Here is a 24,267-nt window from a genome sequence, read left to right on the forward strand (position 1 = left end):
GACCAATAAACAATGTCTGGTCAAAGCAATTACCTTCAGAATTCACATAATAAGTTAAATAAGGTCGCCCTGTGTGCAATCACATGATCTGTCACATGATATCAGTATATATACACACCAGTATATAGGCCCCGGAGTCTATAACACCTCTAAGCAACATGAAGACCAAGGAGCTCTCCAAACAGGTCAGAGACAAAGTTGTGGAGAAATAGATATCACGGTTGGGTTATAAAATATATCCCATACTTTGAACATCCCACGGAGCACCATGAATCCATTATAGCAAAATGGAAAGATTATGGCACAACTATAAACCTGTAAACAGAAGGCCGCCCACCAAAACTCACAGACCGGGCAAGGAGGGCAAATCAGAGATTCAACAAAGACTCCAACGATTACATTGAAGAAACTCCAAAGATCCACAACGGAGATGGAAGTATCCGTCCATAGGACCACTATAAGTCGTACACTGCCCGGAGCGGGGCTTAATGGAAGAGTGGCTAGAAAACAAAACATTGCTTAACTTCACCATGTACTATTGCGTCCTGGTGGGGGAGGTAATGTTCGGAGCGGGGCTTAATGGAAGAGTGGCCGGAGGAAAGCCATTGCTTAATGAAAAACATAAGAGAAAACATTTTGAGCCCAACAAACAGCATGTGGCAGACTCCCCAAACACATGGAAGAAGGTCCTCAGGTCTATGTGTGGTGCAAACGCAGCACTTCTCATCACCCCTAGAAGACCCTTCCCACAGTGCAGCATGGTGGGGGCGGCATCATGTTGTGGGGAAGCTTTTCATCGGCAGGAACTGGAAAGCTGGTCAGGATTGAAGGACAGATGGATGGCAGTAAATACTGCGCAATTCTTAAAGAAAACGAGTTTCAGTCTGCCAGAGATTTGAGAGTGGGACGGAGGTTCATCATCCTGCAGGACAAGGAAGGACCCTACACATCCTGCTAAAGCTGCACTGGAGGGGTTTTATGGGAAACATAAATGTCTTGGAATAGCCAAGTCAAAGCCCAGACCTCAATCCAAAGGAGAATCTGTGGCATGACTTGAAGACGCCGTATACCAACACAACCATCTAACATGAAGGGGTTGGAGCAGTTTGGCCTGGAGGAACTGGCAAAAACCCAGTGTCTAAACTAATAGAGACAAACCCCAAGAGACGCATCTGTAATTGACATCCAGGGGGTGAATACTTATACACATTAAAGTTCTCTGCTTTTTGTCTTAATCATTGTTTGTGTCACAGTAAAACATATTTTGCACCTTGAAAGTGGTAGATATGTTGTGTAAATCAGATGTTATAAACCACCTATAAAACAATAAATTCCAGATTGTAATGCAACAAAACAGCAAAAACACCAGGGGGTGAATAGTTTTGCAAGGCACTGCACATGTCCAGCTCAGACCAAGAACTCACTAATGAATTGTAGGAATCTTCATCTGATCAACACCATAAGCTGTATTAGTAAAGCCAGTTCCTAATATTTAAATCTAAGGGTATGTTCACACACAAACTCAAAAACGTCTGAAAATACGGAGCTGTTTTCAAGGGAAAACAGCTCCTGATTTTTAGAAGTTTTCGAAGTCACTCGCATTTTTCTCTGCGTTTATTACGGACGTTTTTGGAGCTGTTTTCAATAGTCTATGAAAAACAGCTCCAAAAACATCCCAAGAAGTGACCTGCACTTCTCTTTCGCGGCTGTATTTTTACGGGCCGTTTTTCGAAACACGGCCCATCGGAACAAAACGCAGTTTTTCCCATTGCAATCAATGGGCAGATGTTTGGAGGCGTTCCGCTTCCAATTCTTCGGCCGTTTTTCGGGCGTTTACGGCCCGAAAAACGGCCGAAAATAGGCCGTGTGAACATACCCTAAGAGTAAAGGTGAGCAGGGAAAATAACAAGATCGCCAGACGCAGTCCGTGAGCAACACAAGTTTATGGCCTTTTAAATTGACACAGGACGGGTGAGATCCTAAACCTCCCGGCTTGCGCTTTGTCCCTACATGTTCTGAATTTAACATCCATGACAATGAGTAACTCTCCGACTCCGAGATCTTTGCCCTCTTCGGGGGTTTGACACTTTATCACACACGATCCACATAAGCTGGTTTTACTTCTCATATGTAGGATGGAGGCGAGGAATTACCCAGATTACTGTAAATCACTGTCTGTAATGATACAACTGAGAGTATAAAGACACTTAGATGTGACTATAGGGAGAAAAGCTTCTAATCCCGGCAGCTGCTTATTCAAAGGACTGTCCTTTTGGGATTTTTGAATGCACGTAATGAAAATTTGTTGAGGAGGACGTACGGAGGTAGCCATCTTTATCTTGATTCTGATAACTTCCTGTTGTTAAAAATACGATCCAGTGAAGAGTTATGACATTTACTTACATAGTATGGTGCCACCTGCTGTTCAAAGTGCATAGCAACGTACATACCCTCCAGCAGCACAGATTAGCAGCAGCACCAAGGGGGACACGTGGAAGCAAAGAATTATGACAAAGTTACTTGAAGACAGCTATTAACAACATTTTAGGACTTTTGGTATGATTATGGTATTGAACTTATTTGGGGTCGTGGCAGGTCCTCGTTATATGGGTTGTTTCTTAAAGACCCCATTAGGGCATATGGACATCATAGGTGGTGTCCCCCACTTGAGACCCGCTTCATTAATGAACAAAGAATGACTCATGCTCTTGCGAATCCGGTCGGTCTACGTATTACATAGTCAGCCATTAATTTATCAAGTATGTCATACTACATTTCCTACTTTTTTTTACACTTAAATGACTGGCCTTGCCCCAGCGATATCAGCAGAAGGAGTTTCTGAATCTAGTTTCATGGCAATCAGCTGTTCGTTTAGCCATCTTCAAATTAAAAAAGGGGTTATCGTGATGAGTTAACCCCTTTAATAATAAGGCTGATATTTATAATGTAAGGCTGCCTATAGACATGGATTGTTAGTGGGGTCCATCAACAATCTAATGTTCTCGTTGCCTGGCAGACCCCTGCCCCAAGAGCTCCTGTTTTGGATAATACCCTACTGGACATCACTGATCCTAATGTTTCCCCTAGGAGATAAGCGGCACAAGAAGTGTCTGGCGGCTGCTCGTCTCATCCACTGTATTGAACATTTTGAAAACACAAGAGAAACGTGAGACACGCATGAATTATATTCTTTATTATCAACAGCAAAATGTCCTGATCTGACCAGCAAACCATAGTGACTTACAGTGCAGCGGGTGCCTTGTTATGTAGCAGTGATATACAATGCAGCTTCTACATCTCGTATTCTTACCAATGTTCCCTCTGAAATGTGTGAGTAGCAAAGCTTTGGTACGCAGATGATGAAACACAGACTTAATATCTTTATTTAAAATTTGCTCTTGGTCATATAAAATAAAGAGTGTAGAGGTAAATGAGATATAACACCTGTATATATGGAGTAAGCGCAATTCATGTCACTAATAAGGCAGTAAACGTTTCTATTTCATGTGTTATAGACATTTTATAAAATAGGTTTTGCTATAAATATTTTGTTTCCTTTCTGAATCCTCCCATCATGCCCCCGGATGATTAATTTATTAATATATCCTTGTAGCAGTCTGAACTCCATTTTTCTGATACAGAGATCCAAATCCCATGCAAAGACAAAGAGATAAATTATACAATTCTGTATGCCTGCAGCCACCACTAGAGGGAGCATAGGAGCTTACTGCATACAGTTTTATTATTTAATCAATTGTATAACTAGTATGCAGTTAGCTCATAAGCTCCCTCTAGTGGTGGCTGCATGCAGCCAGAGTTTTATCATTTAACTGTATGGCTGTGCATGGGATTTGGAGCTCCATATCAAAAAAGCACTGATCCTTATGAAGATATATTAAAAAAATAATTAACACATAATTTTGGATCTATTTAAATGGAAAAAAAGGTGGACATTCACCTTAAGCTTTATTTACATATGCCCAGAATACAGCTATAATATTTTTGGCAGGACATGGGAGGACATTCTTATTTCTTCCACCCAGTTTAGTCATGACCATAATCCAAACTGACCATGTTCAGAATTGAGATGACATACAGAATGGGAGAGGGCTGCGAAATTATGTAAACCATGCATCTTAGAGCGAACATTATTCAGGAAACAGACTAACAGCAAAACCCTCCATAAACATGGTATTGACACAACAGTAAAACTTTACAGTATAATTCATTCTCTAAATACGCAAAATTTCACAAAATTCTAAGTCAACAATTGTATTTTTCTTCAAGAAACCATTATAATACAGAGAAGAATAAATAATTTAAGTATTAGCTGTCCAGTAAGCCAGTAATTGGAGTGTGTTAGGCCTTGGAGGATTCTAATTAGAGCACTTTTTTTTTTTTTGCTAAAGATTGTTTCCTGGCATCAATTGGCTTTAAACAATAGTCATAAAGCGATGTAGTAGAGCTGAGTTTGTCATTTAGAGGAGTTGTCCGCTTTGGACATTTCCTTTTTGGGTCCCACAACAACAAGCTGATACACAGTTCCGCTGCTGGGACCTTCATTGATCAGCTGTAATCTAATGGCAGCAAGTGTTCATTTACCCTGCAGCTCCACCACAGGGGAAATTAAGTATTACAATGTTCCTATTGAATTAATGGACTGTGGCAACTCCTCCAGAGTGAGAGATTGTATTTGAAACAACTGTCTACTCCGGCTAATAAATGGGGGTCCTGAACAGGGTACTATTAATTTCCTAGAACGGTATCTGAAAATGTTTACTTCACGCAGCTTTGGAGTTGCGTTGTGATGACTCTATGAAATGCAGTAAGTTATGTATCTTATGTGTCTCCTATTTGATACGGAGGCACACATAGTTTTTTTTTTCCACGGACGAAGCATCTCATGATGTACTACAGAAGTACTTTTCACTAGACGGAAAGAATATGGGGCTTCATGGAGGCACCATATGGTCGCATACAGAGGGTTTACGGGTCCATACCAAGGACCCATATACAATACACACGCTGCCATTGTGTCCTATGTAAAACCACATCTTAATGAGTTGCGCCTAATAACAGATTTAGCTCCCCTACATTTGTATATCTACCTCCCCCTAACATCATGTACAATACTTGTGTTCCCTTGCTGTGCAAAATGTCATTACTATGGAAAATTTCTGATATATCAAAATTTCATGAAGAGAAAACAAACATATTTTTCTAAAATTGTGTTTTTTTAGGTGAGCAATAGTCATGACATGAACCTGAGGATCTTCAATGGACCAGTATGAAATTAAATCATAGATACATTTCTGAGGTCAGTGTAATTATCAGCCTGGATACGCATATGGCCGCTTTACTACTGTGTCAAAAATCTGTGGAAAACATATGTTAAATAGGATTAGATACTGCCCTCACTCAATCTAAAACTAGATGGCTTTAGTAGGTTTAGTTCATGTATATTATTGTATATTCACTGCCCTATAGTCTATACAACCAGGGATAAACAGGAAGCCGAGGCATTAATATTGTGTAATTCTAAGTAAAAGTAAAAAACAAAAATGGAACAATTTTGTTCTTTACGAAAACCCTTCTAGTGATGATTCACACCACCTCCATCCCATACAGGCTTGCCCCCTTTCCCATCCCCAGTAAAAGACAAATCGCGTAGTAACTCCTAGGTCCCCCCTCCCTTTTTTTGCTAACATTGTGGTCTTCATATAAATAAGGAGCCCTGTGTAAAGGCCCGATTACACGGGCCAATGATCAGGAAAACGAGCATTCATATGATGGCTCGTTCCTGATCATTGCCCTTTGATCAGTCAATGAACGAGCAGAGCAATCATCGCTCCTTGTGAAAGGTGCAAACGGGCGCCGATCAACAAGCTGTCTCGTTGATTGGCGCTCGTTTTCACAGCCCACATCGGGCTGTGTAATAGGACCTTCCCTTTATACCATCCTTGGAGAAGAAGGATAGAACCAACATGAGTTCTTACCCCAAATCTTCATGGACTCCAAAGATGCTCTATAAACTGTTGAGTTTCATCAATGACCCAAAACCTTCGATATGTTTGCTATAAATTAATACTAATCACAATATCATGAAAAGAACATCAAGTGGCACACAGACAAGAGAGGGGCACCATCAAAATGCCCACCCACTTGCATTATGTTTCTGGGTTTTGCCAGCCAACAATCTTTCTATGACCTTTGGGCCAATTCCTCAACTCATATAGACAACCCAAATGAAAAGTGTTTGGGTCATATCGTCTATAGTCAACTATATGTAAATACTCTACCTGAGATGAAACATATAGTAATATATGAAACACATACAAATAAGAACAATAAAGTTAGGAAACAAATTTACGAAAAATGTCTGTCTAATATTTTCACTAACCACATGTTTTATTTACAGCTGTATTGTCCTCGGAGGGCAATTTTATATCACATTTATCTTTACACTATACAGAGTATATTTTCCATGACACAGTGTTTTCATTATGACATAAATATAGGGGAAATAACAAGGAAGGTAATGCCAGGGTGTCTTGTTAAACCTTTAGGGTACTTTTTCAGGTGGTAGTTGATTGGCAAGGTCTTCTAAGTAATAACTGGTGGTATCGTTACTTCTTGTGCTGTGTACCGTTGATGGAAACCTAGAAGATCGGCGGTTTCCCCTATATATAAAGCAGCATATCATGCTCTTGAAAGTTCTCCACATCTCCTCATCCTTGTATGAGTAGATAATGGGATTCATAATAGAATTCATCAGAGCGAGGAGAAGAAACCACCTTTTGACTTGCTGTAGGCCGCATGAAGTGCAGTTGAGGCCATCCAGAAGAAGAACAACCATCCCAGGTGTCCAACACACAACAAATGCACCTGAAGATACAGGGGAGGGGGACATTTTAATATCAACGACATAAATCAAGATTGTATTTACACATTTATAACCCTTTGAGAATGTTATAAATAATCCCTGGCTTAATTCACAGTATACATCCTAATTCAAATATATTTAATTTGTATATGGTCTTAGACCAATCTAAGGATATGTTTGTTTTTTGTATTATATTTATGTATTTTACGTTTTTCCTTAAATTTAAATTTAACGATACAATGTAGAAAGCTTAGTACTCCAATAGCGAAAACAATGCAAGCCAAGAACTATGGAAAGGAAGGCATAATAACAGGAGGAACATTGTAAGGCACCAGTGGTGCCACTATACGGTTGAACATTTGGATTCAACTTTGTAGGTCAAATTAGAAAAAGTTGGAAAGTGGAAATCAAGGAAAAAGAATGCGGAGAAGTAAAAAAGGAGGTAAAGAGCCAAAGAGGATGACCCACATACAGGCTACCACAGGAGAGTGGCGAAAGAACAATATTCAAGGCCGGGCTTACACTAGCATCCACTATGCAAGAGAACGCCTTCCATCATCTATAGGGGACAATGTAAGAAATACCAGAACTGCTTGGGTAATGTATTATGTTAATCTGAGAATAGCTTTTTGTTACTTTCCTTTAGAAAGGTTCACTAATAATAAGCTGATCACAGGGGGTCCCCAGTGATCGACTGTAGGTGAATCTGCAGCAAGTATTCCATTTCCCTGCAGTGCCACTGCAGGTAAAATGATGCATTACACAGTTCCCAATGAAATCAATAGCCTGTCTGTAATGCACAGAAACTCTAGTTCCTCCAGAGTGCTAAATTGCCCTTGCAGCTGTTCTCTGCTCCAGCTAATAGATTAGGGTCCTGAACAGGGGACTCCCCTCTAATACTCAGAATTCCCTACTAGGGTATATGAAAATAGGTATTCTAAACCAGACAATTAGCAGTTCTGATATATATATATTTAAATTGTACAATATGAAAAACAGAAGACATGAGAGAGACACACAATGTATCAGATTATGTCCTTTCATACTCTACACTTTTTACACAGCAAGGAATGGGTTAACATAGCCATCTAATTGACAGGGATGGGATTATTTTGTGTTTGCAGGACACACACACAACACTCGTTGCAGCTTGAATAAACTTCATTGATACGTCCAGCCATGCAATCGCTCCTTTCATCTGAAGATGAGTTTCAAAGTTCCCAGTGGTAAGGGAGTTTTTCCAGTTTCTGGTCTTTTGTATAATCACTCGTATGAAGAAAGTGTCAAAACTCTCTACAGGTCCCAACACGAGCTAAAATAGAAGAGCAGGAAATGACAGAACGCAAACACCCAGCCCACGAAATAAGAGTCAGTTCCCAACCTACATAAATTCTGTGAGTTTTGCAAGAACCTACTAAATGCCGAGATGTTCAATAAATATAATATAACTTTTTAATAAAAAGTGGTTGAGCTACTATGAACCTCCTTCATACATGGTAATATCTGAATAACTGACTCGTGTTGTATTATGCACTTTGAAATCAACACAATCTCCATCCTCCTTGAAAAGGGAGGATTAGTGAAGATCGGAAGATTCTGCCAAGCTTATGCCAACAGATGTCTACATAGAACATGCATGAGCCTTTGCTGCACTTAGATCAACTGGTTTGTCTGCTCAGCTTTGCCAGGCTGCAGTACTGCCTCATCCATATGCCAACCAGAGATGAATGGATCTGCCTAGGACCCCTTCATTCAGGCACTGGTGTGAGGTCCCAGATACAGGACCACCACTGATTTAATCTTCTGACCTAAATTATATGGCAGGAGATGATGAACATGGAGTTTATATTGGTGGGGCAATGAGATACCCAAGTCAGCTATACTCCATCGTGCCCATTTCTTTTGGCATTGTCACATGTAGGAATATATTTTCTGTAAGATCCTCTAATCTTCTCATCATCTATTGTCATGAAACCACTAAATTATCATTTTTGATCATCAGGTCATAGTCATAGATGTTCTTTTATGTTATATCCCTAGTCAAATGCTCATTTCATGATCCAAGTTCTAAATATGCCTTTTGTAAGATGGATATCCCAACTGCAATAGAACTTTAAAGTGTAGCTAAACGTTTGACAAATTTCTGACGTCATAGTGACTTGTCAGAAGTTTGGATTGGTGGGGGTTTGAGCACTGAGACCCCCACCAATCGCTAGAACGAAGCAGCTGAAGCGCTCGTGTCAGCCGCTTTGTGTCTGTTCAGCTTTTTCCGGAAAGCCGATGTATCGGAGTATGGGCTCATAGACTTTCTATCGAGTCCGTACACCGATACAGTAATTTCCGGAAAAAGCTGAACAGACACGAAGTGGCTTAGCGCTCACACGAGCTCATTAGCTGCATCGTTCTAGCGATTGGTGGGGGTCTCAGTGCTCAAACCCCCACCAATCCAAACTTCTGACATGTCACTATGGCATGTCAGAAGTTTGTCAAATGTTTAGCTACTCTTTAAAGGTTTTAGCAGAACAGCCTTAATTGCCAAATCTTGGTAGTACCCATGTGAGTGATATTTGCAGGGGTTACAAAAGGTTCAGAAGTTGCCAACAGAATCCAATAAGATTAGCAAACTTTATAAAAACAACACTGAAAGGAAGTTAGGAATATTGATGGAGGGTAAACTTAAAGGGGTTGTCCAGAAGTATAAAAATATGTCTGTTATCTTCCAAAAACAGTGCCAGACCTTTCCCCAGTTGTGTGTGGCATTACAACGCAGCTATATTGACTTTAATGGAGCTGAGCTGCAGTACCAGACACAGCCCATGGACAGGGGTGGCATTGTTTCTGGAAGACAGCAGCCATGTTTTTCTAATCCTGGACCAGCCTTTTAATTTTAATAACCAGTGTCAGGCAGCTGCTGCCAAGGCAAATAAAATAATGGGATTCTTCAAAAGAAGCTTAGCTATACTAGTATATGACAAGAACATAGCTTTGCGCATAGAATGGATGAATAGACAACTATCTAATCATCTTTTTATACCTAGGTCTGTAACTATAACAAGAAGACATCCACTACTTGTAAAGGAAAGATTTCCCTATCAGCATACAGTAGAAGGGGATTATTTTCTGTAAGAGCATTGATACTATGGAACTCTCACATTTCAGCATGTATACAGTAGAGTAGACATGTTTACTATACAGCTTGGTTACTCCTGTCTGCAGCATACATGGTTTTATCCTGTCTATGAGCCCTCATGATGATCACTATGAAGTTCAGATAACAGATTTCCTATGAAAGAATTTATATAGAGTAGCAATTGACTTAGAAGTGTATCCTTGTCTACAAAGAAATGAGCGCAGACACAAACAAGCTGGACTATAAACATCTCCCATCACCCCCATACTTTAAATAGGCGCCTGTCTGTATCATCTCTGACCTTGAGCACAGAAACAGAAGATAAAATATTGTGAATGTTTTGTTCTTTGTTTGATCTTACTATGGAAATAAGTTGCAGACTGATAGACTCGTATCACCTGGCTTTAAAGGGGTTGTCTGATATTAGAAATAGAGTCTGCTTTCACCACCCTCGAGAGCCTTGAAAGGGCAAAAAGACACCAGGCTCGAATTAAAGGGGTTTTCCCACGAGGGACATTTATGACATATCCACAGGATATCCAAAAAATAAAGTATTTGAAGCAGCACAAATCCTAATATCACGAGCGGTGTCAAGCTGTAAAATCAGACAAACCCAGCCTGACGTAATGTAATCCTCAGAAAAAGCATGGTTGAACAGCAGCGCACGTCTCTCAAATTTCTCTCAAATTTCAATCAATATATTATTTTATTGGTCAAAAATCCAGTAAAAAAATGGCTATTTTTTACTGGATGTTTGACCAATAAAAGAATATAGTGATTGAAATTTGGGAGACGTGCGCTGCTGTTCAACCATGCTTTTTCTGAGGATACCCACAGGATATGTCATAAATGTCAGATAGATGCAGGTCCCACCTCTCGGACCCGCGCCTATATCTAGAACGGTGCCCCCTAAACCCCGTTCTACCTCTTTGTATGTCGGCTGATTTCCGACCATGAAGGAGAAAACAGTGTAGCTCGCTGTTTCCGTAAGCCCCATAAAAATTAATGGTAGTTACGGAAACAGTGTAGCTCGCTTGCTACACTGCTTCCGTAACTGCCACTCACTACTATGGGAGTTACAGAAACAGCGTAGCTCAGCTAGTTATGCTATTTCCGTAACTCCCGACCTTGTAATCAGGATGTGTCCGGGAGGCAGCGTGAGCACAAAAAGCTAGAACAGGATTTAGGGGGCCCCGTTCTAGATTTAGGTGTGGGTCCCAGAGGTGGGACCCACGTCTATGTGACATTTATGTAATATCCTGTGGATATGTCATAAATGTTCCTCGTGGGAAAACACCTTTATTACTTCAGACCCCAAGGCATACTAGCAATAACCCCTTCTACTACCCTGTTCCCACCAGGGATGCTAATATGAACACCACTACTCTAACCCTTCAATACACTAAACCAACAAAGATGCTGGTATTAATCCCTTCAATACAGCAGACCTCCAGGGATTTCACAGACACCAAGTATGAATTAACCACTTTACAACCCTAGAACCCCAGGGATGCTAGTATTGAAGTTTTCACTACCCTAGACCACCAGGGATGCTGGTATGAACACCACTGCCAAAACCCCTTCAATACACTAAACCAACAAAGATACTGGTATTAATCCCTAGAATACAGTAGACCACCAGGGATTCCTGGACACCAAGTATGAATTAAGCACTTCACTACCTAAGACTCCCAAGGATTGACGTTGACGTTTTTAATACCCTAGACCATCAGGGATGCTGGCATTGACGTTTTTAATAACCTAGACCACCAGGGATGCTGGCATTAACACCATCACTACCGTAATACCTTCAGTACACAAAATTAGCAAAGATGCTAGTATTAACCCCCTTCACTATATCAGACCAGCAGGGACGCTGGTATTAACCCTTTCAATATACTAGACTACCAGGGATGCGTTCTTTATCGTCTTCACTATCTTAGATCTATATACAAATGCAATAGGTTAAACCAAGTCTCAAGAAATACACAGGAGGTGTACTACGTTACAATAATGTTCAAACACAAGGATTGTACTCAGACAAACCAAAGGATATTTTCTAACTAACTGTGTAATTGGTTGTGTATCTTTATAATATAAAACGTTTCTTTATTGATATACACGAATAGAGTCATTACTAAGGGTATGTTCAAACGGCAGCGTCCGTAACGGCTGAAATTATGGGGCTGATTTCAGGAGAAAACAGCCCCGTCATTTCAGCCGTAACGGCATGTGCAGGCGCTTGAACGCCGCGTCCATTACGGACGTAACTGGAGCTGGTTTTCCATGGAGTCCATGGCAAATGGCTCCATTTACATCTGAAGAAGTGACATGACACTTCTTTGACGCGGGCGTCTATTTTCGCGCCGTCTTTTGAGAGCGATGCGTAAATATACGCCTCGTGTGAACAGACAAACGTCAGCCCATTGCTTTCAATGGGCAGATGTTTGTCAACGCTTTCAAGCCGTAATTTCTGACGTAATTCGGGGGTTAAAATGCCCGAATTACGTCCGTAAATAGGGCGTGTGAACATACCCTAACCCTACTAAGAACAAAGAATTGTGAATTAAAAATTTAATCCATGGACTCCCATTACCAATTGTGAATATTAATTTTCAATCTGGTATTGATGGATATAGAGGGAAGAGAGGAATTCACTATACTCTCTTATAAGTAAAGAAACTGGTACTCCAGTAAATAGTAGATCACTCTTTTATGATGTTATAAGATAATACTAATACTATTTCAGAGTATATTAGAGTTTGTTGTGTGTAGACTAATAATGACGTCACTGACAGTTCGCTAGATATTCGAAATAATTTGTTTGCAAACCTATGTACTAGAGATATCAAAATCTTCTACATTCATCAAGAATATTATTGCTATCATAGGTCTCTTATATGATTTAAAACATGACGGTGTATTCAGGACATTAAGGCCCTTTTACGCGGACCAATTATCGGGCAAACGCTCGTACACTCGTTGCCGATAATTGCCCTGTGTAAACAGGGCAGCAATCAGCAGATGAACGAGCAAACGCTCCTTCATCTGCTGATCGTATCGCTTTAAAAAAGTAAAATATTATCGTTATCGGCAGCACATCTCTCTGTGTAAACAGGAAGAAGCGCTGCCGACATGATAATAATGTATGTGGACGAGCGATCGGAGTAACGAGCACTCGTCCCCATACATAGCTCCTTGTGAAAGGAGTAAACGAGCGCCGATCAACGAGCTGTCTCCTAGATCGGCGCTCGTTTACTTACCAGAACGGCCTCAAATGCAGTGAACCATCTGCTTCCAGCTCCGAATACCGCATACACTGCATAACATCTGATCGGTGGAGGGTCTGGGTGTCGGACCCCCACCAATCATACGCTGATGAACTATCCTGGGGATAGGTCATCAGTTGTCCGTGCCTGGACAACCTCTTTAAGGGCGCTCAGCTAAGCGTTTCTGCACCTTTGTTTCAGGGTAGGTGGGGAGTCTCAGCATACAGACCCCCACAGATCCAACCTTTTGCTATATATCTATTACATATCAACAGTTTGCTGAAAGTGCAGTTACTCTTTAAACATGGTTCACAATGGAAATAAGATCAACACTAAATAGTTTTATTCCATTTTAAAGTTTATGATTAATTAACTGCTGCATATTCATAAAAAGTTGAGAAACCTTTCAGAGAGATTTAACCAATTGCAGAATAAATACACCAAAAATACAACATCTGTCATACAGAACTCATAAGACAGGAGATAACACAATGGCATGTCTTACTGCTACTCTTGTAAATCAAGCAAATAAAAATAAGGCATAAATATGTAATAGAGTCACTGACCACATTACATTACTGAGATAACATGGTAAGAAAATAGTCTCTAGACCCACCACATGTTCAAGTCACTGACTCATTTTTGTCAATTAAGCTTTGGTTTACTAATTAGAAAATACATGACTTATAGGAAATCTTGTTTGCTTGTAACTGTAAGGAGAGATAAGTATATTAAGCAATACAAAGATGTCATTGCGTCAGGATTCGGAAAGCAAGGCAATTAAAGATACTCTTTATTTGACACAAAAGTGAAAGGACGTTGTCTAGAAGCAAATAGAATGGTGCTGTTGCTCGTATGAGTGATCTGAAAGCTGGTGCTGAGTGGTCCTACAGTGGTATTCCGGTTTCAGCAAATAAAGGTTATTTTTTGCATAGTGGAAGCAGAACCCTACTCTGTACTGATGAGGAGCAACCACCCAGAAATAGTACTGTCTACAGATTGTTGTTTGGCTTTTAACCCAAGTCATGTTTCAAGGCTCTATAAAAGGTTGGACATTGACTTACAGGCTATGTAGGTGGCAGTTGAGAGACAGTTTGTCTGGCTTTTGAAGGAGAGCTACATAAAGCGGTTGTCAAGTGTATGGGTTGTTTTTTATAATGATGACTTATCCACAGGATAGGTCATCAGTATATGATCGGTGGGGGTCCGACACCTGGACCCTTCACCGATTAGAGCTGTTTTCCGGCTGCCTCCGAGCACCGGAAGCTATGCAAGGTCAGATGGCTCCAACCACTGTATAGCAGCCGTGTTGCAGTACCGCAGCTTCAAGTGAATAGGCGCAGAGCTGCAGTACTGCAGCACGGCTGCTATAAAGTGGTCAGAGCCTTCTGCTTCCAGCACCAACCCTGCATAGCTTCCGATGCCCGGAGGCAGCCGGAACAGCTGATTGTTGCGGGGTCTGGGTCTTGGACCCCACCGATCATTTATTGATGACCTATCCTAGGTCACCAGTATAAAAAACAGTCCCGAACCTGGACAACCCGTTTAAAACTACCTACCAGCTGGATCTCCACAATAAGAATCAGTACCTTCCAAGAGCTGCTTCATTGAATGCATTTCACACATTCAACCAAAACCCTATTATGTACTGATGAGGAACAACAACTCCGTAACTGTGCTGTCAACAGATGGGTGTCTCTGGTTTGGCTAATATCCCATGTTTCAAGGCGCTATAAAGTGTCGGACATTGACTAACAGTGTTGTCACCTATATCATAGGTTTTATAAGTATCATACTTAGTACTGGACAACAGTTGGCATATAAAGACTCACAATATGAAAGTGAGAGTGGTGCATAATTATATGGACGGAATCCGGAATATTTTGGTTGCATTGCCAACCCCTGAGCATATTAATTGTCAAAACTGGAGGAGTTTCCCTTAGCAGTCACGTTACTACTGTAATTCCCTAAGAAATGCCCTAAGAAAAAAAGACCCACTGAGCTCCTCCTTACCCCGAACTCCCCTTACGATGCAGATAAAGAGCATGCCCTCTAGGTTAATTTAGCTGTCCATTAGGCTGATTGACCAAGTGGAACTATGTGGCCACATCCATGGCATCTTACCCACTGCCTTGTTTTTCATGGGGCGTCTGTTAGTTAGTTAGTTTAGTTAGTTAGTTAGTTAGTTAGTTAGTTAGTTAGTTAGTTAGTTAGTTAGTTAGTTAGTTAGTTAGTTAGTTAGTAAGAAAGGTCTGTCTTTGTGGCAGATTCCCTTTAAACTTCCCCTATAAGTACATGACAGTCTTTAGTTTCTAGACATCTTCAAGATGTCTTGTTTTTATGTGTCCTTTGTTTTGGTATAATGTCATATAAAAGAAATAAGTGTAGGTAATTATTATAATAACTGCATATTTAAGAAATCCTACAAGAGTTTGGTTTTCATTGCCAATGGAATGCATGGTGGCTCAGTAGCACTGATGGCAAGATGGCAAGGAGCTAGTACAGTGCCCCCATGTCTGTGTGGGTCTTCTCCAGATATTACGGTTATCTCCCACACTCCAAAACCATGTTTAGGTTAATCTGCTTCCTATGAAATCACTGTATGTTTGCGTCCCTGCTTAAGATGGTGAAACTAGAATATGAACCCTACTGAGGAATGATGTGAAGACATCCTGTGGAATAGCTTATGAAACTGTAAAATAACCTTTTTATATGTAACATATAGCAGGCCTTACCTAACACAGTCATGACAGTCTTCATCAACTTTATCGGAGTCCGCCGTCGACTTATAGAGCCGGTGGTGTGTGGAGATAACACGTTGGTCTTCCATTGTACATACATGTAGATCCTCAGATAGGCCACCACCATGATTAAAAAAACTGCAAGGTTAGAGACCGTCCAAAAAGTGAGGTAACTCCTACTATAGATGGGGGCTAGGGAGGAACACGTGGTTATGTTGCAGATGCAATTCCAGCCCAAGGTGGGGACAGCGCCCATAAAAATTGCCACACCCCAGATGAGCAAAATGAGACAAGTTACCCTCCTTTTTGTTAGGTTGCTGTGAATTCTCATTCGGACAATTGATATATGTCTCTCAACAGCAATGACCAGAAGGTTGGCCAGTGATGCCGACATGCTAGTGTCAAGAAGGCCCTGGCGCAAGAACCACTTGTGTACGGTTAGTGTTTTCGACACTGGCCCTGTATGAAACATCAGATAGACGTAGGCAATCCCAGAGAAAAAGTCTGCAGCTGCTAAATTGGCCAGCAAGTAGTAGAAGGGATAGTGGAATCTCTTGTTTCTGACCACAGCTGCAATGACCAACATGTTTGAGATGAATATGAACAAACAGCAGCAGGCCCCGAAACAGAACAACAAGATCAGCTTGGTTCCTGTCCAGTCGTCTTCTGTCTGTGAATTGCTCTGATTGTAGAAAAAGTCCATTCGTTTATCATAGTGACAGGTGTTCATCCTGAAAGGGACCCCACATCCTAAAGGTGAAAGAGGGTGAAAGAAAATAAATCACTGTAACAAGTCTCAAAGCTATCGCCACTGTTAGGGGTCCCTGCTCTTTCTTCCACTTTCTGCTTACATTCCACTTTCCAGCTCATAAAACCCACCCTGGAGCATAAAATATAAATAATTAAAAAAACTGTACTTATCTCCTGAAATACTCTGTGCTGCCTATCATTTTCAGGTCATACCCATCAATGTGACCAAGGCAACATCTGCTTGAACTTTGCATGTTCTCCTTGTGTTTCCTTTGGAAACTTGGTTCCTCCCACACTCCAAAACATAGTTAAAGGGTCACTCCCATCTTTTATAGTGATGGAATATCGCTAGGATTTGGCATCACTTTATGATCATTAGGGGTCCAACCTCTGGGACCCCCACCGTTCCTGAGAATGAAGGGGCTACAGCATTGATTTAGCATCCCCTTCTACGTTTTTCCTGCACAGAGATGCTCTGAGCCTCCCGGCTGTGCAGAGAACTGCAGCCAGTCCCACAGAGATTACAGCTGATCACTGGGGGGTTTCTGAAGATTGGCCCACCCTGCTTCAGTATAAAAAGGGGTTGACATGACGAGACACCCCCATTAATGAGAAGAATCTATCTAGAATAATTGTATTATTCATTCAACATCAACTTTCATTGCACCTCCATAGGGTTATTTCCACCACAGAAGTTGATGGCATATCACTAGGATATGCCATCACTTTCTGATCGGTAGGAGTCCTAACAATCCTAAGGATGAAGGGCAGTTTAACTGCATCCTCTGCACCCCAATGTTAGTACATTATGTGTCCTCTGGTTTTTATTGATTAATTAAGGAAAATAGTGTTTTGCCAGGTGATGCTATATAATGCTACCTGGTGCCATAAATTTCCATTACAACAATATTGTAAACCATCAGGTCCAGATGCTAAGCTAAGTTCGCTGAGAACACAAGGATGTAAACCATCAGGTCCAGGTTCTGAACAAAGTTCTATGGGAACACAAAGATGTCCATCATCAGGTTCAGATGCGGAGCTAAGTTCTCAGAGAACACAAGGATGCAGATAATCAGGTCTAGGTGCTGATTTAAGTTCTCAAAGAACATACGGATGCCGATCATCATGTCCAGGTTCTGAGCTAAGTTCTCTGAGAACACAAGGATGTAAACCATCAGGTCCAGAAGCTGAGCTAAGTTCTTTGAGAACACAAGGATGTAAACCATCAGGTCCAGATGCTGAGCTAAGTTCTCTGAGAACACAAGGATGTAAACCATCAGGCCCAGGTGTTACTAAACATATTCATGTCTGTTTGTTTGTAATATCTCTATAATGTTCATTACATTTTTTATGTTTTATGGGGCCAACATGCTTATCAGTTGCTTGTTAAATATAAATATCCTTGAAAGAGTTTTAGATTTGTTACATTGTGCTCTTTACCAATTTGCTTTTTATTTTCTACTTTAGTCAATCTTATTGCTAGCTTGTAATGTTTATTGCATTCCTTGTAGCTAGAAAAATTCCTAGAAGTTCCACCATTAATGGAACATGTGAACTAGTAAAACTCTACAGAAACTTTGTTACTGGTCTATAAAGCTCTGCACTATGCTGCACCTTCCTATATTTCACTCTGCCTCTCAACTTATCCATGCTCTCTGTTCAGTTATTGCCCTATGGTTGTTTTCCTGCTTCATCACAACCTCTCACTCCCATCTCTAAAATGTCATTTGACTTATTTCTTGATTCATCCCCTTTAGGGATTTTACTGACTGTGACTGCAAATAGCAATATTACTGCACCCAAATTAGGTATCCATTGGGCATTTGTCAAGTTGTTGATTTGCAAGGATTTGACGTCTAGGAGGCAAACAGTGGCATGCATAGAAGAGAGGGGGGCCCCTTAGCAAAAATTAAAATTATTTTGCTGGGTTATGACAGTAGGTCTGGTCTTTGATTCCCCATCCATACCCTTTCCATGACCTATGGGCCAATTCCCCACCCCTTGTTTGCTAACAATGAAGTTCCTCTGTGGATGGGGGTACTGCACAAGTATTTGCCACCCAGTATCAAAAGAGAATTGGACCAACCAAGGCTGGACCCCCTCTCATTAATATCCCCATAGCAGCTGCATGGTCTGCCTTTATGGTATGTAAGCCCTTGTGGGCAAATCTGCCTTGCATTGGTTAGAGACTCCCCGTATTGAAATCTAGGAATGGTATCCGGGTCATACTAAATCCTTAATACCTCCGCTTCAGCTGTTTGATCCTATCAGGGAAACGTAAGGAGCTTCAATGCTGATAATTATATGTTTTTAATTTAATGCACAGATGGGTGTGTAGCGACATGATTCCCACGGTCTGAACCAAATGACCGAAATGTGTCAAAAGTTACCAGTTGTGTAACCCCTTCAGTGCCAGGAAAGTACAAGGAACAGATAAGCTGTAGAGGATAATGCGGAGTTCAAATAAACATTGCATAGACATTCATCCTGGTGCCCTTGAGAGGCATAGACTGGCACATAGGCTGGCAGCAACACTGTTACAATAACAGGAGCTACCACAAGCTGAAATGTGCAAAATCTTGGCATGCAGTAGGGCATCATGGTAACCAAATGTGGTGGGCATGTGTGCAGTTATTGGGGCGTCATGAGATCATTGTATGTGTAAGATCTGCTACACATGATTGTATTATGGATCTGTGTGGTAGAGCTAATATACATAATAACAACCCCATTCAGGTGAATGTAACAAATTTCCAGTTGCAGAAATTTCATCCGAAATAGCAAATAGCCATAAACTTTTCTTCCGGGCCTGGGCTGATGGCAGAACTTGTGCCAATGCAATGATAAATATCAATTTATCAAGGGATTAGGTCAGATATCCAAAATATGAATACTATATTGTACTCTATCCAATACACTGAGTAAGACAAATTATATTCTGTACTTTGTTTATATTGCAGTATAATGGTCAAGTGTTTAGAATCTGTGATAATCTCTGGAATTAGGGACAGCTGACAACTACACAATGAGTCACTAGAACTTTTAATATCTTACATTCGGAAACAAACCACATGGAAGTCAAGCAAGGATGAATGCATCTTTTATATTACATACATTATTTTAAAAGAAACCCCATAAACACCACCATAAAGTGACATAAATACCACCATAAAGTCACTGAAATTCCCCAAACCAATAATTTTCTATGCAGTCCATTCATCTGTGCTGAAAAGTTGAGACCTCAGTTATTGCAGATTTCATTAGATTATGGCTGTCCAACTGATGCCTCCAAGAGGATCAGTAGATATCATCCCAAAATAGGAACTTTTAATGGCTCTCAAAGTCCTTTAAATGTCAACCAGTCAAACGGCTTGTTCCATCTGGACAAGCCCTTCTCTAAATCAGGACCAGCCGGCGATCAGCTGTTGGTTGTGGGTTCGGCATCTGAAAATCCAAGTGATCAATTGTTATCTCTGGGGAAAGATGCTGGTGGCCACACATTTGTCCTGCGGTGGCCACTGCAGGAGAAAGATGGTATTACACAGCATCTATTTAAATGAAACGGCAACCATGTAATACCTGGCTGCACAGAGTCCTCCAGAGAAGGAGCTGCTCTCTGTTCTGGCTAAATAAAGGGTGTTTAAAGCAGGAGACAACATAGTGGAAAACCCCCTTTAAGTTACTATCAGTTTAAAGGGGCTCTCCACTCCACTTGGGCAATCCTTACTTGTTAGAAGGGTCCCTTGACAATAAGCAGATCACAAAAGTGACCCACTCCTGGGAGCCCCAGTGATTAGCTGTAATCTGTAGGGAAACCTGACAGTAAGAGTTTAATTTCCCTGCAGTACCACCACAGGAGAAATTAAGTAATACACAGTGTCCATTCATATCAATGGGATGCCTGTATAATGCAGGACAGGAGAGGTCCTCCACAGTGAGAGATGCTCTTTGTAACCGCTCTCCATTCTGGCCAAGAGATGAAGATCCCGATCAGAGGGTTTTCTAAACTGGACAACCCATTTAATGAGTCCTTGGTTGTTTCTGTTTCCAGAAAACCTCTGTGTGAGCTGTAATGGAGGGCTTACTGATTGTCACACAGCTTGTCATCCAGGTTTTACAGATTCCTGAATGATAAATCTGTCTAGACATGTAGTAATACCTCCACCTGGCCCAGTACCACTGCATTACCAGACACATTTACCATTTTGCCATAATGGTGGCCATATTGTGTGTCTCCCATCTTTCCTACAAACAGATAACTAAATGGCTTAAAACAGTTTATGAAAAATCTGATATAAGAGAGAACCCAAGGACTAAAATAAACTGGTGGTTCTTTGGTATTAAGGGGACATATCCTTTATTTGTGACCCGCTCTTCATGTGAACATTAAGGTCAACTCTACCCTACCTAAGTCTCAACAGATCAATCCTTATCTCTCATTATGGGATATCTTAAATTATTTCAAAACTCCAGAGCATCTGTTTTATATTTACCATTAACTTTCTCCTGGCTGTGTATACTATACAGTGAGATTCATACAATAGGGGGCAGAAGTACCACTGTAGTAGTGCCTACTATGGACACCACATCCGAATGCACCCACTGGCCCCTGAACTCAGATCCCTATTGTCCCATAGGACAATTACAGCATTACATGATTGTGATCTCATCAGCTGGTCTGTGTTATATACAGTTTGTGTCATTGTGTGACATGGAATAGGCACTTCCAATTATCAAAATGGGAGCCCCATCCAATTTTTGCAAGGAGCCCCATGATTTCTCCTTACACCCCTGCGTGCAGTCATAGTAATAAAGTAGGGTTGATAAAAAGGCATACAGCAAGTCCATCTACTTCAACCTTTTACTGAAAATAATCCCCTTGCTAATGGTAACACATTCTTTCTTCTTGATGTAGTGGATGCCCCCTTGTTATAGTCCTGGTTATGAAAAAGATCATTAGAAAGGTACATAATGATTGGTTCACCCCTGAAAAGTCTTTTAAGAAATAGCCCCAATAGTTAAATCAGGCTACCACAGTCCACCCATTCCATTTATGACTTCGGTTGCCTGCTTCTGAACTTACTCACACTCTGCTACGACTTTCTTGACAGCTGCCTGACATTGGTTGCTACAATTAAATTTTTCTGTTCACTAATAAGTCCTTTCCATGTCAGTTCTAGCCAGTGTTTTCCTAGACAGTAGGTAATAGTGACATTTATTTTCTCTTTCCAAGTCCTCACATTTATTGGTTTTGAAGAAGTTGTCTTATAAAAAATAACCCTATGCAGATTGCAGCCATTGAGGTGATAAGCTGATTGACCGGCAAACAGCTGGTTTTGCTGGTAAAAGCCTCGTCTGACCAGACATTTCCACTGCAGCGGCCCTGAATGGCTGTCTATGTAATACATGGATGGCTCAAGTCCGCCAGAAACAGAGCTGCTCTTATAGACCAGATCTTCGTTATGGCACATAGAGTGGGGTCCTAAGTGGAGGACACCCCTTTATGACATTCATATGCCCTAATAGGGCATATAGACAGTGGTTGTCCTCATGAAACAGCGCCTTTAAATCTCATTTGCCATATCTAGTCAATGGCTTTTTCAAGAAAGAAACCTTTTTAGTGCAACATTGTACCTGGAAGGATAATCCTAACATCCCACCACCGTAGATATATGTAACAGTGACATTAATAAGAATTATAATACAGTCAGCTTATATTGGGATGTATGGGCCTGCTCTTGTTGAATTTAGCATCCACCTATAGAAGTAATCCGACCAATTCACTGATTCTCTAGAACTGACGGTCCACAGTATTCAATAGATTGATCAAATCACTGAGTGATTTGCAATGGATCCCGATGACAGGCAGATCACAAATTGATTTGCTAATCCATTGGGTGGGTCAACTCACTCATCTCTACTCTTATATCTATACGGATGTGCCAAAAACAACTTGTATTACTCCTACTCCAGCAAGGAGATGTCTGGTCTGCCTGTCCCACCCTTCCTCCAACTACCAAATTTCTTCAGTAAAAGAATATTACCCAATAATCCACTCTCCAGTAACTAGCTGTGACCATCACCCCCTGCAAAATGCATGGAGGCATATATCAATAGGCACCACCTGCCCTGCTGCCTATAGCGAGTGACCATTCAGGAGCTTGGAAATCCTCTACCAGAGCCGGTTGATAACTTATTTGGCAGCTGTAATACAAGCACAACACTTGCAAAAATGATTAGCGAGTATATCAGTCTTTATAGAAGTTTTGCGCATTTAGAAGAATGATAAGTGAACTTCATGCAATATCATGGTCACTACTTCCTATAAAAGTATAGTTTGGAATTTTTCAGCAGGTCCAATGCTCTTCGGTTACTCACCACTGGGCTGGTCTCTAAGTCAGATGCCCTCTTGGTTTTTGCAGGTGTCCAGTGCAGGTAGATGCAGCTGCAGCATCTGGTCTATTGGATAAGGAGCCCTGGTCATGGTGCTGGATGGACACAGTTAAGATCCCGCCTGTGTGTGAGAAGTAGATTACAGTGTAGTAGTGTGGGGAGAGCTGCTGGTTAGAACTTGCAGGCAGGCTGCATGCTTTCTACTTGTCCCACCCCACGCAAGAAAGAGAATTCCGCTCCCTCCCAGATTAACTCATCATATACTTTGTGTAAGACACGCTCAACCCTATAAATCACATGGGGCACCTGCACAGTATATTAAATATAACCTTTACCCACATATACACTACATTCCAATGCTACCTGCATCTTTACACCTACAGTCACAACCATAAAGCTGCCTACAGTATTACAGGACAGTGACATTTAAAGGGGTATTCTTAGAATTGAGAATAAACACCGATCCACAGGATAGGTAATAATTATCTGAACGCTGGAGGCCCCACCGAAAGCGAGAAGAGGGATCCTGAACCCCCTGTTGCTCCTTACTGCTCGACCACGGTGAAGAGGACATTGAATGGGGTGGTGGTCAAGCATGCGCGCTCCATACCGCTCCATTCACTGTCTATGGGAATGATGGAAACAGTCGAGTACAGTGCTCGGCTGTTTCCGTCATTCTCATGGACGTTGAATGAAGCACCGGGCGCATTCTCAACCATTGCTCCATTTAAGTTCCTCCTTACTGCAGGGAGTGCAGTCAGGAGGATCTGTAGGTTCAGAACCCCTTTCTCCCGATCGGTGGGGGTCCTAGGGATCAGAAAACTATCACCTATCCTGTAAATATGTGATCAGTTTTAATTCTACAACCCCTTTAAGGACCAAGCACTAATGCACACAACCCTATAACAGCTGAATACAATTTTCAAGTTGTATAGAACCATAATATGGATATGGCCCCTATAGAAATCTATGGGCCCATACTTTAGGCCCTTTTACTCAAGCCAATTATCGGGCATGCAAGCTTTCACAGAACGCTCGTTCCCTATCATTGCCCTGTGTAAAATGGGCAGTGATCAGCCGATGAAGAAGCAAATGCTTGGT

General features: G+C 41.2%; 1 protein-coding gene across 1 annotated transcript; it reads right to left on the reverse strand.

Annotated features, from left to right (window-relative positions):
• Positions 1–6,371: 6,371 nt before the first annotated feature.
• LPAR3 (lysophosphatidic acid receptor 3) lies at positions 6,372–23,321 on the reverse strand. Its single transcript, XM_075832118.1, has 3 exons — positions 23,152–23,321; positions 16,018–16,773; positions 6,372–6,885 (listed from the first exon to the last, which is right to left on the reverse strand). The coding sequence occupies exons 2-3, from the start codon at positions 16,751–16,753 to the stop codon at positions 6,563–6,565; spliced, it is 1,059 nt and encodes a 352-aa protein (XP_075688233.1). The 5' UTR covers positions 16,754–16,773; positions 23,152–23,321; the 3' UTR covers positions 6,372–6,562.
• Between the last annotated feature and the right edge of the window lie 946 nt (positions 23,322–24,267).

This window comes from Rhinoderma darwinii, chromosome 7 (genome assembly GCF_050947455.1).
Source record: "Rhinoderma darwinii isolate aRhiDar2 chromosome 7, aRhiDar2.hap1, whole genome shotgun sequence".
Taxonomy (NCBI): Eukaryota; Metazoa; Chordata; class Amphibia; order Anura; family Rhinodermatidae; genus Rhinoderma; species Rhinoderma darwinii.